The sequence below is a fragment of the Dipteris shenzhenensis genome, chromosome 29 (assembly GCF_047967505.1).
Source record: "Dipteris shenzhenensis isolate YYH24624 ecotype China chromosome 29, Dip_SZ_1.0, whole genome shotgun sequence".
NCBI classification, from domain to species: Eukaryota; Viridiplantae; Streptophyta; class Polypodiopsida; order Gleicheniales; family Dipteridaceae; genus Dipteris; species Dipteris shenzhenensis.
In genome coordinates this window covers 37,058,811-37,075,910 of record NC_141624.1, presented here as the reverse complement: position 1 = coordinate 37,075,910, position 17,100 = coordinate 37,058,811, and the positions used below count along the sequence as shown (strand labels likewise).

Here is a 17,100-nt window from a genome sequence, read left to right as displayed (position 1 = left end):
TTACTAGACACTTGTTTGCATCCGTTGAAATGCTACATATAAAGAAAGGTATTCAAAATGTTTGGATAAATTTTGAACGTGCAACACAAAGGATCGTAAGCGATGGAAAATCATAGATAGAGTATTCACATGGATGCATATGAGTAGTAAACTCTCCGAAAAAGTAAAAATCCCATCATGACATGCGGCAAAGGTCCAAGAAAATCTACGATTATCTTGTGAGGAGACATCTTTGTAATGTACCAAGGTTATGCAAGCCTTACAAATAATATTTTTTAAACACGACCATATGGTATTATCAACCTTATACCATGTGGATGAATATTCCTAGTTTTATAACACCACCATTTGTGAGATTTGACAATGTAGCCTAACCCCTCACACACCACGCGCGAAAAATGGGGGACTGAGATAATAGCATTCGTAATTACAACAAAATATAAAATTTTGACTAGTTTCATAATAACCAAATTTAATGGGATTGTTTTTGGAGAATTCTCAATATGGTGCTAAAAATACTTTAAGGGATGATCTACCTTATCAGAGGATGACTGGGCTACATTGAAATCCTAAAAAAAGCACTTAAGAAAAAACCAGCTAACCTTAGATAGAAATCTTAGGAGGGATTGCAGTGAACTAGTAGAGGTCCGTGTTTGTGGTAGATTCTACTTGTATTCATTGTGTTTCTTGTTGAGGAGACTCTTCGGCATTGCTTATGGGATTGCAAAAAGGCGATGATCAAGTGGTAGAGGATTCCTGATTTATTGAGTGCCTTAATGCCTTATCCATTTTTCATGACCTGCTAGGTAGCGTGGCTTTCTCTTTTGGAGCCTCAGGGGTTTCATGAGAGACATGACTCTTCTTGTTTGAATCGACGACATTTAGTTTGAGTCATGCTCTTTGGAATGACATTCTTGGCGCTCCTTATAAAATGACACATGTCTCTGTGGATATTCTAACGATATTAGCACTTTGGAGAACCATATGTGTAGATGCTTGATTTAGTATTTAGGTCCACCTTGCATCTGCATACACATATTAGCCAGAAGAGGGAGCGAAGAGATGGAGACGTCAAAGAGGACGGGGAATTCTTTATTCAAAGTGAGAGGGAATGAGAGATCAAAGTACAAGAGTGAGGGTGTCGCATCAAGGAATAGCTCCTCCTTTTATAACAAAAAGGAAGGGGCTCTCCTAACACATGTCTCTGTGGATATTCTAACGATATTAGCACTTTGTAGAACCGGATGTGCAGAGGCTTGATTTAGTATTTAGGTCCACCTTGCATCTGCATACACATATTAACCAAAAGAGGGAGTGAAGAGATGGAGACATCAAAGAGGACGGGGGATTCTTTATTCAAAGTGAGAGAGAATGAGAGATCAAAGTACAAGAGTGAGGGTGTCGCATCAAAGAATAGCCCCTTCTTTTATAACAAAAAGGAAGGGGCTATCCTAATAAATGTATCCTCCCACATGCATGATGTGTGTGTAGGCATCTTCCATGTGAGCTAGGTGGGTATGCATTCTCAATAGCATACAACAATTCTTTTCCTAAAAAATCAAACCTTCTTATCCTAAGTCTAAGATGCCCCATGGCTCCTTAATTTTATAATAATTAGAAGGACAAGTGGAGGGCTGGCAGAAAGATTCTTGCCACCTCATCCTACTCTTCTCCTTATTGAAATATCATCTCTTGGACTATACATAATCACTCTACATGGGACCAACCCACATGGAGGAGTTGGTTGAAGACTCTTTGCCACCTTCATCTATTTTATATTATATATCCCATTGACCTTGGCCATATCTCACTTAATGCTTTGCATGGGACTGCCTAGGTGGAGGGGTGGCACAAGGGGTACCCTGCCACCTCGTCATACTATATTATTCTAACACACACCTATGAGTCCTCTTACATGGAAGGGTGGCACATGGGCTTACCCTGCCACCTCAACCTTGGACACTTAGCACAATATATTTTATTTTACTAGTGCCACATACATACACACACATTTATTTATACCATTTTCCTTGGTAAAATTTTTTGCCTATAACAATTTCCTCCCCCCAAGCATGGGATGCGTAGCATCCCCACAACGTGGCTTCTACTTGTTCATCTTCGGTCATCTTCTGCTCCTGTGCCAATCTTAAAGCAGGGATCTCTATCTCCATAGGTAAAACTGCCTCGGTTCCATACACTAATTGGACGCCTGGTGAATGATGTTGTATGCCCAAACCGTTTCAATAACCTTCTGGTCCCACTGACTACGATGTCCGGCTGCCATCTTACCCATGGACTTGCACAGGAGACCATTGGTTTACTTTACTTGTCTCATGGATGCTGGATAATAGATGGTAAAGTGCGGTGGTTGATACCCATACGATCCATGAGCAACTCCACAGCTTTATTTAGGAACGGGCTCTCATGATCTGGCACTATCTCTATGGGTGTTCCAAACCGTGTGCATATGCGCTCAAATATGAAATCAGAGACTACCTTACCATTTGCTGTTGAGAGAGCCACGGCTTTGGTCCACTTGGTGACATACTGCACGGCCACCAAAAGATACTTCTTCTTGTGGGCTATCATTTGCAGAGGTGCTAAAAAGTCAATCCCTCACTTCTGAAATGGATTGATGGACATCACAGGGTGGTGTTGCCCAGGCTGCAAATCCTTTCTAGCAAAAACCTGGCAAGGCTTACATTGACCGTGGTGGTCAATCCAGTGTGGTTAATAATTTCCCAGATCAGTGAGAATCTCATTAAAGAACAAATGTTCTTTATGATTATTTGACATTGATAGTAAAGCCGATCACTTTACTAGAGCCAATGAAGTTCGGATAAGAACTTCAGCTGCTTGATACTGTGTAGTGTCATGGATTGCCGGTCGGCAAGAAGTCTTTAACAAGACATACCTAATGGATTTCAGGGCCCAGGCACATATACACGATGGTTTTGGGTAGTGTGATGAGTAACTTACTAAATAATCATGGCATTTGGTAAGGTTGCCACTATTAACTTTCTCATACTAACTCCATAAGGCTGATTTTGTGGAGGCAGGTCTTGCACTTTTACAGCTTCAGGGGTCCCGCCAGTCCTCTGCAGATCAGTTTCCTCCTGCTCCGGAAGCCCTCATCCGAGAGGCAACGATTCTTCATCCTTATGCTGTGGCTGCATATACGGTATGGTTTGAACTTACCAGTATTTTGACAGTCTTCATAAACTGTTGATGTATCTGTCAATCACATGAAACACTGTTCAGTTTTTGCCCTTTTTGTGTTATAGATCTGCAGATCTCATGAAGCCCTTTGGTAATATTTCAGGGACCTTTGCTAGATGTGGGCAGGAATCCATTGCTTTTCCCATGTGCATGGATGTATCGCCAAGGAGTTTTCACTCCCTGGAATCGGAACAGGTTGATTGACTTCTGACACGTTTTATTTCATTTCGCCATGTTGATATTTAATTGTCCAATGATGATGCTTTTTACATGTATCTTTATTCGTACACATGTGAATAGGGATGGCAGCCTGCAGTCTATGCTACATGAATGTGTGTTAAATTTTGAAGTGTCTGGACATCAATTTACACCATTACAACTGTGCATGTTTGGCATTGAGCTTAGGAGTCAGATGAACCCTGTGAAAATGATGATGTTGCAGGTGGCCACTGTTGGAGGGTGATAATTGGTGGAGGGGTCATGCTGCTGCATTTCTAAGACATCTAAAGCTGCCCCCAGAAGCCCTTCGTAGAGGACGTGTTCATCAGGTATATACATGAGGATACAAGGTCCTTCCATATGATAACGCTTGCTTCTAACTTTTGGACAAGGATCATGAGAATTTGCAACGTCTGCTGCATGTCTCTATTGATTGCGTTCATATAGAATATTGAACATGTCATTCATTAAAACCTATGGAAGCCTTTGGTGCTAGTAGGTTGAAGTCTTGGTTTAACACTGTCACAGTTGCATTAGAGAATAGTATGCCAGAAAAGCATTTATTATATCATAGAGTAAACATATGCAATTCTTTCTATGGGTAAATCAATGCCTTCAACGTTCTCAGAGGGCATGTTCAATGAAACTTCCATGTTTTCCCCAACAGTCCCATGCATCTCTTACGTGTCCTACATGATGGTGCTGGGTTGGGGAGACTGCAGGCCAAACGTGAATCTGCCTATTTTGTAACTGTGGTCCATCAAATTCAATGTGTGGTAGTTGCAGTTCGTGGTACTGAGACTCCTGAAGACCTCTTGACTGATGGGCTTAGTAGAGAATGTATGCTTACAAAGTCAGACTTGCATGGACTGCTAAAGTAAGTGTTGTGGCATTCAAAGAAGAGTTTGGTTATCTCTTTAATATTCTTATTTCAAGATTATTTTTTGAATAATATCTTCAATCTTTCATTTGTGATTATTTATAGGCAGTGACTAGTTACCTGTGGCCTGTAACTAACATACTGCATTTTTTCAGGAGTGAAAACATTCCTGAAAGTGTGAAGCAGCATCTTCTTTCCACAATGCCACACTTTGCACATGAAGGTATAATTGAGGCAGCTAGGGAGCTTGCTTTGCAGCTTGACAACATCTGTGATAAAGAAAATGAGGGCAGCTCATTTCAAGACAGTATCGATGGCCTTAGTACATCCATGAGTATGCACCTTTTCTTTTCTCACTTCTTTTTCCTAAAACGTCCAGAGTTTATGCTTCCTTGTGTAAGCAACATATACTTCAACTCTAAATGCAGTTCACTTTTAGGAGAATTTTAATCATATGAAATAAATATACAGATATTTAAAAAACCAATGCTGTAAATAGCCACAAGAAGACCTAGACCTGGGTTAGGAAAAGAGAACCGTAGCTGAGCAGAGAGGTGAATATGTGATTTGATGGCTTTGAAGAGGTGCAAAGATTCTGAATCTATATGCTAAAGTATTCTTGCTGGAAACTCAATTTGAACCCCAGCTCCGAGTCTCCCTCACTGGTTTTTCTCACCCACTGCTCAGCCCGCAGCGCCCCTCCCCACCACCTCCTCTTACCCAGTTTTGCCATCCACTCGCGCTCCATTTCCGTATCTCCTCCTCCCTCTGCCTTCCTCCTCCCCCCACTTGACTGCTCTTTGCTTCCACTCCCCTCCACAGGTTGTTCTTGCCCAAAGTGGGGATACCCCTCCCCTCTTACAGGGTTTATGCTCTCGCCGGGCCTCCTCCCCCACCATTCTGCGGGCTTCACTTCCTCCCAGTGATGCCACCACCACCCCCTGCACTTCTTTGTCGTGCAAAACCTCCACCTGGTTGGAATGCTTGCTGCCTCCACCTTCTTTCAGCTCCAAGCCCCCCCACTTGTTTTTGTCACCCCACTGCTCAGTCCTCAGTGCACCTTCTCTTACCCAGTCTTGCCATCCACTCTGCTCCATTGCCACATCTCCTCCTCCCCTCTGCCTTCATCATCCCCCCGTTTGACTGCTCTTCCCTTTTGCTCCCCTCCACGGGCTTTACTTTCCCACAGTGGGGGATTCTCCTCCCCTCATATAGGGCCTATGCTCTCGCTGGGGCTTCTCCGCTACCATCTAGGGGCTCTGCTTCCTCCTGTGATTCCACTGCCACCCCCCACACTTCTTTTTTGTGTAAACCTCCGCCTGGTTGGAATGCTGGATCCCTCCAGCTTCTTGCTCCTTTATAAGCCCTTCTTCTTCCCCAAACCCCTCCCTTTGCGGCTACTTCCTCCCCCTGTTCTGCTTCGGTCTCAGCTCCCCTGTAGGCTGTTGCAGAGCCTGCCCCTCCCAAGCTGTGCGACCCTGGTTCTCCTCTCTGCACCAGGTGCCCCGCCCCCCCCCCCCCCCTTTCTTGCGCTGCTTGGGTACTTCCTTGCCCAGGCTGTGCAGAGCCATCTCTGGGCTGTATTGAATATATATATCTTCATAAGACTGGAATATATCCAATATTTCAATTATTTTTGTAATAAAACAAGCGAAATAACAGAGGAAAGAAGGGAGTTTGCAAGCAACTTTAAACAAAACTATCAGCAAATAAGAAAAATCTCTCTCCATTCCTGTTCATTTCCGCTGCACTTCTCACATCTTAATATGTCTTTGCCTTCAAAACTAGTTCCAATCCAGCCACAAAATTAGTCATCTATAAGTGCTCGAATCCCCTCCCATTGGCTCCTTGCCATCCCTAAGAGCAGCCAAAAGGATCAGCCAAACAAGCCCCTATAGTGTTAATCCATGCTAGACACCAATTATCGGCCCTACTGCTTAAACACTTTCGATTGCTGCAATAGATCCTCTGCTGCATTCCGCACACCAAAAGCTTGAACACTTCCATTTGCTACAATAGATCCTCTGTTGCCATCCCACACGTCAAAAGCTTATACCAACACACTTAACAGTTGGGTCCAATCATTCTTCATGTCCTCTGCAAGGGCTGATACAAAGTAAGATCTGGTCTTTCCAAAAAAACTGGCAAGAGATAACACCTTTGATCCAATTGTTATTTGTTCCCTTGCTTACAGTAAAAGACTGGTACTGCCATCAAGAAGACTAAGCTTAAATAATCTTCCTTCAATGAAGCCTATGAGTGGCTTTTCAAGTGACTTCACCGACCTTTGAAGCTAAAATCTCATATACCTTCCTTGAGATTTCACAAATTCCAAAGATATATTCCAATGTAGCTAGCACATCTCAGAGGTTCTCTTCAAGTATGTATCCAAAGATCAAGCATGTAGCTTTCAGAAATTCCAAAGATATATTCCAACGTAGCTAGCACACCTAAGAGGTTCTCTTCACTTACGTATCCAGAGCATATAGCTTTAGCACCTACCCAGTGCAAATGAGAGCATAAGCGCCTATATTTAGTATGATAGAAGAGATCAAGTGCATGTCTTCAACAGATGAGCACTCAAACGCAAATGTCTAGCAGAGGTTTTACAACCGTTGTGTGAAGATTTTTGAAAACCCCAAACTCAACTTGTACATGTACATGAGTGATGTTCCGTATTGTGGTAAAGTCATGGGAGCACTCATTGACTTAGTGTGGGCGTCATGGATGTGTGGATATATGTGGCAATCAAGCTTTAGGCTTTGATGGAAGTGTATGTGCAAGGGAAATGATGAGCCCAAGGTGTGGGAGCACCCGGCTAATCCAGAGCATGGTATCCAAAGGGTGATGGTGTTTTGTTGAGGGATGACATGTACTCTTCATGGTTGTCCTATGCCATATGTGCATAAAAGCATGAGTTTTTTTGTTGAGAATGCCTTGCTTCCAGTGTGTCAGGATTGGCTTCATGGTTGTGTGATAGTCTGCGGGGAACTGAGCATTAAATGCTGGTTAGGAGGTTATGTGCATTGGTATGCCTAAGGTTGGAATATAGGCACTAACAGCCATGGTATAAAGTTTGAAGGAGAGAGTGGGAGAGTGGTAAAAAAGCAAAGGTGACGTGGCTAATTTTAGGAAAAGCATGCATGTGGCTATGTAGAGAAAAAAAGGCAAGTCGACGAGCTGGATGGAGATGGAGATGACAGTTTGCAGGAGAATTCGGAAGACTCCAGTGTGCTGTTTACCATGTGAACAGTTTACTAATTTTTCCTTGCATGTTATCAGGGTTGAGGATAAGGGTTCCTGTATGTCTGTTTGTCATGATTTTAATGTGGAAGAGGCTGCTGGTCATACTGTTAAACAGGCTGAAACTGATTATGAGCATGTTGATTGTACTTCTGACTCTTGGCAGAGAAATTCAGATATGTTGTTTAGAAAGATTATTGATGATGCTGTAGATTGTGAAAGTGATGTTAATGTTGAGGAACCTGATGTGTTTGAATATGGATATGACTTGGATGATCTTTTTGATTCAGAAATGAGAAATGACTTGCATGTGCCTGTACTTCAGCCAGTCAAGGTAGAATGTGATGATCAAAATGTTACTAATGAAGATACTATGGATGAAGTACATATTGACGATCCGGGTGATGAGTTGGATATTGCAGCTTGTGAGAATTTGGATGATGAGCTGAACTGTATTCTTGATAGTGCATTGGATGATCTGTTGGAATAGGCTTCCTTGGAGAAGATAACAAATACTTGCATATCAGTTGTGCAGGAAGGGAGTGATGGTGTGACTGATGATGAGTTAGATGCTATTTTGGATGATGACGTGATAGATTTTGCATGTGTGGTTGCTGATCATAAGGTGTGTGTTTCTTGTCATGCCCAAGAGAATGAGTCAGTTGTTAGTAGTGAGAATGCATGTGAGGTTATTGTTGTTGGTCAGGGGGACCAAGATGCTTTGCCTGGCAGTTTAGGAAGCTTAGACTTGGTAGAGATGCCTTTGCAAGATGTGGAGAATCTTGAAGGATCACCAGTGGTCTTGAAGCTGGAGAAACTACAGGGAAGTGGCAATGATGAGTCTACAGTGCATGAAGTTGCTGTGTTTGATGTTGATGGGCTGAAGGGAAATGAGTTTATGGTGGATACACCTCATGTTGATGCTCAACATATGGATGACTGGTTTGGCTATAGTCTTAGTTTGGCAGTTTGTCCAGAGGAAGAGTTGGAAACCAATGATGTAGGTTGCAAATTGGATGACCATGAGATGGAAGTTGATGATTAGATGTTTGTTAATTCAGTATATGATTATGAGTGGAATTCAAATGTGTCAAAGAAGAGTAGAGGTGAGGAATGGTTGTTTCCATCACAAGATTTTGCGAGCTGGTATGGAGGAGGAAATGCAATAGTATATATTGATGATGCCATATAGAAAGAAACCAGGGGGTTGCTGAAAATGGAAGATCATGACAGAATGTATCAATGGTTATTTGACAGAGGAAAATGCTTGAAGAATTGGAAGGTGTACGCATCGAGATTTATGTTTGATCCAGGAGGATAAATAGTCACTGTTTGTACAGCTGCTGGACATGAATGTCACACATCCTTTCTAGTGGAGGCACTGGGTAGGGCTAGGGAGCTACGCAGGAAGTTATGCCCTTAGTCGCTGGAGGTGTGCATTTCATATGCACTTATGTTTCTGGACTATGTGCTGAAGGCATGTGCTGATGATTCCTGGGGTGCAAATTCGAGGTATGCAGATCATGTCTCGGGATATACGTGGAAGATATACGGTGATGACACGGAAGCGGTATAGCTATATGCGCCTTTATAGCGTGTCACACTCTCACATGCAGAACAAACTCACCCAGAACCAAACACCTAGAGATATCAACAGACTTTATTTCAAGCATGTATACAAAAACTCAGTTTCAGCTTTGACTCTTTACACAAAACTCCACAGGAAAACCCGTCCACAGTGATCCCACACATGAGACTATATTCAACTTACAAATCAGCTCAATTCCAGTCTGATTTCATACACTCTCTGGCATCAAAAGATCACAGATTATCTGCTACAACAAGGCCACATAGTTCCGCTTCAAAACAGTCCACAAAACTTGCATATATTTGACTCCAGACTCCACAAAACTCCTCCTGTTTCACCCCTTCTGCTGTTGTTTTGCTGCAGCCAACTTAGAAATTCAGAAAACACCTCTTTTCCTGTAGCTCTTGGCCCACAACACCTCGAGAACACCTCAAAACAATTACAGCAAACTGTATTTATCAAAATAGAGCTCGAAATCACAAAAAACAGCAACTTTCCTGTCCAAATCTCCTCCTGTGGCTTCTCCCCTGACCCACACAAAATCTGAACTGAAAATTCTTCAAGAACCTGGCAAAACACAGCCCAAAAACAATTGGAAGCAGCTCGTTTTTGGTTAGGGCAGATTTCAGCAGCCTCCTACAGGCTTTTTCTACAGGCCGCCCTCTTTTTCTCCTGTCTTCTCCACTAGGAGCTCTTCCTAACTAAGGCAAATGCAGCTGATTTGCTGCAACCACCTAATCAACTCAGAAAACACATCTTTTTCTTCCTGTTCTACACCACTATTCTTCTGCTCAGCCACGGGATTTTGTTGAGGAGTATAAGGCACCGTGCATCGATGATTAATGCCACAGGAAGCCAAAAAAAACAGCAAACTCCTTCGACATGTATTCACCCCCCCTGTCTGTATTAATGTGAGCAATGTGCAGCCCACTCTCATTCTCAACCAAGGAAATAAAGTGCTTGAAGCATGAAGAAACATTAGACTTGGATTTCAATGCGAAAATCCAAGTGTACCCGGTGAAATCATCAATAAAAGTAAGAAAATAGTAAAACCTCTCAAGAGCTGCAACCCTCATGGGTCCACAAACATCACTATGAACTAGATAAAGCTTACGTGAAGCACCAACTCTCCCATCCTTGGGAAACGCAGCACGGTGCATCTTACCAAGTAAGCATGATTCACAAACATGTTTGGTAGGCATATGCATTTTGGGAAGATCCACAACCATAGCTTCCTTATATAACTTCACCAGGGCTCTAAAATTGAGGTGTTCAGATCTCTCATGCCACAAATGAGTATCTGCCATGGTAGAATCAATAGCAAAGGCATGTGCATCGGCAAGTGCAGCATCATCATCTGAACATATGTCATAAGCATCAAGTCTGTAAAGACGCTAGACAATGTGCCAGTCAAAACCAGGGTAGAAGCATGTGTAACATCATACACTGCACACCTCACACCGTAAAAAATAACTTGAAAGCCACATGTAGCAATGGCTGAAATAGAAATGAGGTTCTTACGAATGCATGGAACATAAAGCACATGCTCTAGAGTGACAATACCACCAGAGACAAAAGTAAGAGCAACTTGCCCAATACCTTTCATCATGGTATATGATGCTCAATGGAAGCACAATGGAGAAAGACGAGATGCTGTAATAGATTGCTGCAAAACTGAAGTGTGGAGCCTCAAGGGAGAGCCAACATAACAAAACCCTAGGGCTAACTGCTCTAATTGGACTAAGTGTCCTAACTGACCTAGATGGTACATAAACTAATTGTACCAATAGTCCTAACTGACTATAACTAGGCCTACAAGGCTCATACCAAGGTATAAGTGGCATCTATGGATAGCCCATGAGATAGCCTACAGTAAGCACGAAGGCTATTCACGAAGCTTTGCAGTGGACAATAGAGGTCCACACCACCACCATCGCAGCAAAGTGCTGGCAATCCAGAGGTGCATAATAGAGAAGTTAGGATTTCTCCTTACACTAAATTGGTGGAAGTTCACCCGCAACATGCGACAGGATCGACCGATGAGTAGGCAGCCGATTAGATTGTGAGCAATGAACTTGAAGACACTGCTCGAGGTGCCAAGTGGAAGGGAAAGGAGGTGGTGATAAATCTTGATGAGTCCAATCAAGTGGCGATGACTCTTGAAAAAGAGGTCATCTGACTCTCGACAGAAGGAATTGAGGAGAGGAGATCAATTTGCCTAGAAGAGAGGTGTCATTTGTGTCCTATCTCATGGCAAGTTAGTCTCAGACAAGGGCACATGATATGGGACACACCTAACAATAGAGAGCAGCCTATATTGGGGAATTCTAGATCCTAGGCTTGCAGGTGGCTCAAAATGACAAGATCTCTCTATGATTGTCTTGGTGATTTATTTTTTGTTTGCAAGTTATATTGCACGTAATATCCCACTTGAAGAATATCAAAGTCTTGGTTAGCTAATGAAGAGGCATGCATGGGTTGCTTCAAGTATATCAAAGCCAACTCAAAGAGGCTGCGAAGCATACACTCTTCACTGCCATCTGGCACCATATACACATGTTTGTGTCACATGGCAGCAGGTTGGTGCATATAAGTGAAGTCCTAGCTGCAATAGTATATTAATTGTATTTATAAAGACAGCGATGCCCCAAGCCATAATGGCCCTATGATTCTAAGATCATCCTCGTCATTTAATTGTTGTCAGTAGATTTTGGTTTGAGGCCCATGTTCTCATCCGTTGATGGGAGGTGCTTTGTGTAACGATATGATAGCTTCTTCTTATACTTTTCATTGTTAGTGCCGGTTTGATAGGAAAATTATGGAGAGCAACTTGAAAACTAGCATTTTGTGAGTCAAAGATGATAAATTTAGAACCCTCATCTTCTTTCCTTAAATTTCTGTTCCCAAGCGTAGGGTTCTTATTATATGACTTGTGACAAGGTTACAACATGAGTACATAACGTTGTCATTTGCAAAATTGGACCTTATCACTCATAATAAACAATGCAGTGCAAAGCTACTATGGCTTTTGGCATGCAAAAGCACTCCTAAGCCTTCGCTATAAAGAGCGCCATCCTTATTAGTTGAATGGAAGCTACATAAGACTTGTTCATGCTACCATAAATCAAAATAATCCTACATGAATGGGAGAATAGTAGACCCAAGAAACTTATTTAGATGCGTTGTGGTATTAACCTCTATTTAAGTGGGCTTATTAGGTCTTAAGTATCCTAGAAGTTGAGTACATTGGGCCTCTATGCGTCATATCGATATTGCAAGGCCTCTTGTAATATGAGGGATGAAGAGGATAACTACATCTTTATGAGGTTTTTGTAGATGGTACTTCAAAATGTAACAACAATGTCCAAGACTTTTCTTTCATCATGGCATCGATCTATTTTCCCGCAGGGCAGGCTTTGGTCCCCTGGCAACATTCCCACTATCGGCCTCCGAATGAGGAGGGAAAAAGTCAACCAGTGTGACGATGGGGGATAAGCTTTCTATGTTTCACGGCCCTTTTTGTCAAATGACTTGGATGAGGCATGCACTATCCTATATATCTTTTAATTGTAGAAAGGCTTTCACCACACCAAGTTACTAACCAATAAAGTTGACTCCTGTGCAAATGTTATGGTAGGATGTTAATGAGCATTTTCATGTTTATATATATAGTAATAGTCCTTTTTTGTATCACAACTGAGCTGAATTCTAATTTTATGGCCAGATTCCAAAATTAGTTTTTCAAAAGAGATGGGTTTGTTGTCTTCTCTTCTTGGACCTGGTGGAGAATGCGAGGGCTATTCTTTGCGATTTGTTGGCCATTCCTTGGGTGGCTCAATTGCTGCCCTAACTGCAATTAGGGTAATGTTGAACTTCTTGCTTTTCTAGCTTTGTGTTGCTGAGCAAAAGTGAATTTGTAAGCCCATAGGTTTGATTCAATTGACCAATGTTAATTGTTAATAGTGTTAGGTTCTTTGAGAAAGGTGTTTTTACATATACAAAAGGGAAGTATTTAATCTCACTAAATAACATGCAGCTTTATGCACGGTACCCACAATTGCACATGTATGGATATGGTGTCTTGCCTTGTGTGGATGCTGCTACTGCAGATGCGTGCGCTAGCTTTGTAACAAGGTATTTTTTTTCTAAACCATAGTTGACGCATGGCCATTTAAAATATACATGCCTATTATGCCCTTCCTAGCAGTTATCTAAAGATTGACAGTATGGTATATGCTAAGAAAATTGTTCCCTTTTCACATTTATTACTTTTTATTTTATAAATGTCTTCATATTTAATCATTCGACATAATTGGAGATAAGAGGTAATAGATCTCTTGATCTTTTTTCTTTATTTCTTTTGTTACATCTACCACAGACTTGGGCTACATAAGTTGTGTAATTTGTAAAACATGCATTGCATGCATTACAAAAAAAAAAAACTCGTTGTTACTAACGTTGGGCTTAAAAAAAGCAAACATTGAATTTCTCGTGGGTGCTTTCTAGGTAAAGCATCTTGTGCCAACTTTTAATGTTGATCGGAGGTTTGTTCCATGTAAGATTTTGATGCTTTATTTATTAAAAAAAAGAATTGATGCTTAGACTGAATATATTGAATGCTACATTTGTATCTCAATCTCCTAGTGTTGATGGGTCAATATTGCGATTACTCAAAAGAAGAAAATCATATTATTTGAAATCATACTTTTCAAATGGACCATTCACAATTGACACAAGTGGGCTACAAATTGACACCTCTATCTGAAGAGGTCCAACATTGTAATTGTGTGTCTCACCTTGTCACTTATGGCTTGCTTTAGTCACCAATGAACAAATGTCTTAATCCCGTACAAGTGGTGGGGAGCTGGGGCTCTATGTAGACCATCCCTCCAAGACTGAGGTATGGCAGCGTCTATCTCTAGCATCCGTGTGCCTATCCCCCTTAGGTGAGATAGGGCTAGCTCACGTGCCTCTGTCTCAATTGGGAGACGACTCCATGCTTTGAAAGATCTCACTGAGCCACCGTCCCAGTGTGCCCATTCAACATGTGTGCGTTGCCCCAACATGAAGCCCTATTGATCCTGAACCTTTCAGTGGCCAGGGAAGGGGCTAGCGCTCAAACTTTTCACAACATCAAGGGCTAGCCTGAATGAGTCCCCCAAACAAATGGTGCCAAACTGCATGTAGGCTCCTTATCAACAATGGGGGACCTCTTAGAAGATCCACTGACTGCTGCCACTAGCCATCTTGGGGGGTGTTCCTGAGGAGCCCTCGTTGAAGCAACAAGTATAGACCATTTGCATGCAAATGGTGGGAGGACACTCATTGGCAAGTTTATTACAAGCATTGTGATGATTAAAAGATTGAAGCTAAGGACCATTTGAACTTTAGATGTCCCATCCATTGCAAGATCAAAGGGTGGTTCCATCATTATAGACACCTAGACAAGAGACACTTTGCCATTTTTCCTTTGAGAGGTTTCTAAGGGGAATTTCTTCATTTATCCAGAAGAAGCTAGGCTTAAAAGAGTTGTACTTAACATTTTCAGTGTCAGCCCTTTGAAGGGAGATCACGTTGATATAGTCTTAGCCTTCAATCTAAGGGAAATTTCTTCTTGTTGCATCAACGGAGAGAGCCTCTCCTTGATTGACATCTATGTGCCCAATGATGACAAAGTGCATTCTTTGTTCTTGAAAGGCAGAAATCAATTGAAAGTGGAGGAATCATTCTCATGGAGGCTGTCACATGACTGAGAATCTCTAGAAGGCCTACCTGAAGGTCAGGAGCTAAGGAGTGGATTAATCTAGTAAAAAATATGGGACTCAAACAGGTCTAGGGGCTTGGGTAAAGAAATTCGGAACAAGAGAAGTAGATAGGTGCTATTCATCTTGGTTCATAGTAGGGTTGTTGTTACTACTGATCTAAGATTCAGCCTCACAAATTACACTTAGTGACGATGGAGGTTGAAGAGAGTCAAGAAAGTCACCTGTTCAAAGAGCAATGCTATCTTCACACTCAATTCTCCGTTCGGAGGGACCCAATTTTGGTGGACTAAGTTTAGCATATCTGGAATGCTTGGGTGAAACTTGGTAGCGGAAAATGGATCATTAAATGGAGGGACGATGACATAGAGGAGGCTAAGAAATTACTTAGATTTGAAGGAATAAAAGAGCTAAGGAAGAAGATATCACATATAAGTTAAGGGCTTTGCTTGTGTACACTCAACTATCTTCTGTAACTCCTTGCCAGTCAGGAGCATTATCATGGTGAAATTCCAAACTGGATAGTTTACGGTGCCATTGAGCTTTTTGGTCTGCCCACGGAGGGGAGGGGAAAGGCTTTGTGTTGATGTTCTCCTTGAAAGGAAATTGCCTCTATTGGTCCACGCAGTTTCGTGTCATGGCTTTGCTATTTAACCTTCCACGACCATTTCGCACTGTTCTCTTGTATACCCCCCAGCAGGCCTACTGAAGCTTCTCTGCTCCAAACCTACAGCAGCCACGAGCACCTATCATCCCCATGCTTCAGGCAGGGAGCTATCTAAGACCGAAGACGCAATGGATTTAATGAGCTCAGTGATCAAGAGTTTGATGATGCTCCCGCTGTGCTTCGCATTGCTCGTTGTGCCTGCCTCTGTAGATTTTACCTCTGTGTGTCATCCGCTGTTGTAGACAGTTGTGGGTGCGCGTCAGGTTGAGCTACTTGTTGAAGTTTGAGTCCAATACCCAGTTCTTTTCGTCAGGCCTCTTGAATGATATATATCATTCACCTTGCTTCTTTGACATGAGGTATGCTGTCCAAGGCCATAACTGCAACGAAATCCTATCCCCCGGCAACTACCACACAAAGAGATGCAAAATGGTGCTTCAGGAAAGGTAAACCCTGATTCAAATCGACAAAATCACCAAGTAGAGACTGATGCAACTGTTTTTTGCCTGGTACTACATGACAACTTGCCAAAAAACAGTAAAATTAGGCTACAAACTCCATGTTTAGCATGCACTCACAATCAAAACTGATGCCCCGAAGCATAAAATGCCCACATTGATAGCCAAAACAGCGAAACCAAGCTGTCTTTTACTATTTTGAATTTTCTGAAATTACCTCATGTGTATGGATGAGCTATTCTCAGATGCTGCAATTGCAAATAGAGCTGAAATAAGGCCACATGAGGTAACTAAAGTGAAAACGACCTATAAGGGACCTGTTTTGCAAGGGTTAATCATACAAATGTAGAGGCCAAAGCAAGTTGGTCCTGATGAGCTGAAGATAAAACGTCCTGATATTTCTATCATTCCACGAAGTCAGGAGAAGGATGATGCCTACAACTTCTTGCTACAAGATATGGTCCGGTTCCCGACACTAGATACCACGAGTACTTGCTGCTGCTGCAGAGGCTAACACATACACCTGCCACGGTGCTGGGATTACTGCAGGCTCCTCTGCCAGTTTGTAGTTATTAGTGTCAAACACAAGGATCACCAACAGGATTGCATGCAGCTGTTCGAGCATCATCCTCACGACATTGAGGCAGAGATGAGACTCACAAGATAGAACTAGAGCAGCCCATAAAGTGAGAGGGTCCACAGAGCAGGCTGACGTGTATGATGGAGGAGGCAGAAATTGCAATCTCGGAAGAGTCAGGTCGTATGTGAGCCAAGGTCTGCTTTGAGGATGATATTTCTCCATCTCTTCAGAGGATACATCATGTGCTGATCACAGTGATGAGGCCCTAGCTCTAGAAGGGTTGGGCCTTGGTGGGGACTCGGGAGCTCTTGGTCCCCCCCCCCCAAGTCCGGGATGTACGAAGCTGGAGGAGGTCTAACCATATGATACGGTTGGATCTCATCTCGTGGGGAGGCACATCCATGCTGTACTGAAAGGGGGAAGCCTGTCCATTTGGATACCGTGCCTTGCAAGCCATGCAGATATGCGTGCATACCATGTGTCT

General features: G+C 42.5%; 1 protein-coding gene across 2 annotated transcripts in view; it reads left to right on the top strand.

Moving 5' to 3' along the window:
- The window catches only part of LOC147882787 (lipase class 3 family protein), a 120,937-nt gene that overhangs the window by 46,568 nt on the left and 57,269 nt on the right, over positions 1–17,100 (top strand). For both annotated transcript variants that reach the window (XM_087400704.1, XM_087400703.1), the window contains exons 5-11: positions 3,060–3,181; positions 3,323–3,414; positions 3,662–3,767; positions 4,161–4,315; positions 4,474–4,652; positions 12,874–13,010; positions 13,186–13,283. In XM_087400704.1, coding sequence (XP_087256830.1) covers positions 3,060–3,181; positions 3,323–3,414; positions 3,662–3,767; positions 4,161–4,315; positions 4,474–4,652; positions 12,874–13,010; positions 13,186–13,283 — 889 coding nt within the window. The remainder of the gene's footprint in view (positions 1–3,059; positions 3,182–3,322; positions 3,415–3,661; positions 3,768–4,160; positions 4,316–4,473; positions 4,653–12,873; positions 13,011–13,185; positions 13,284–17,100) is intronic.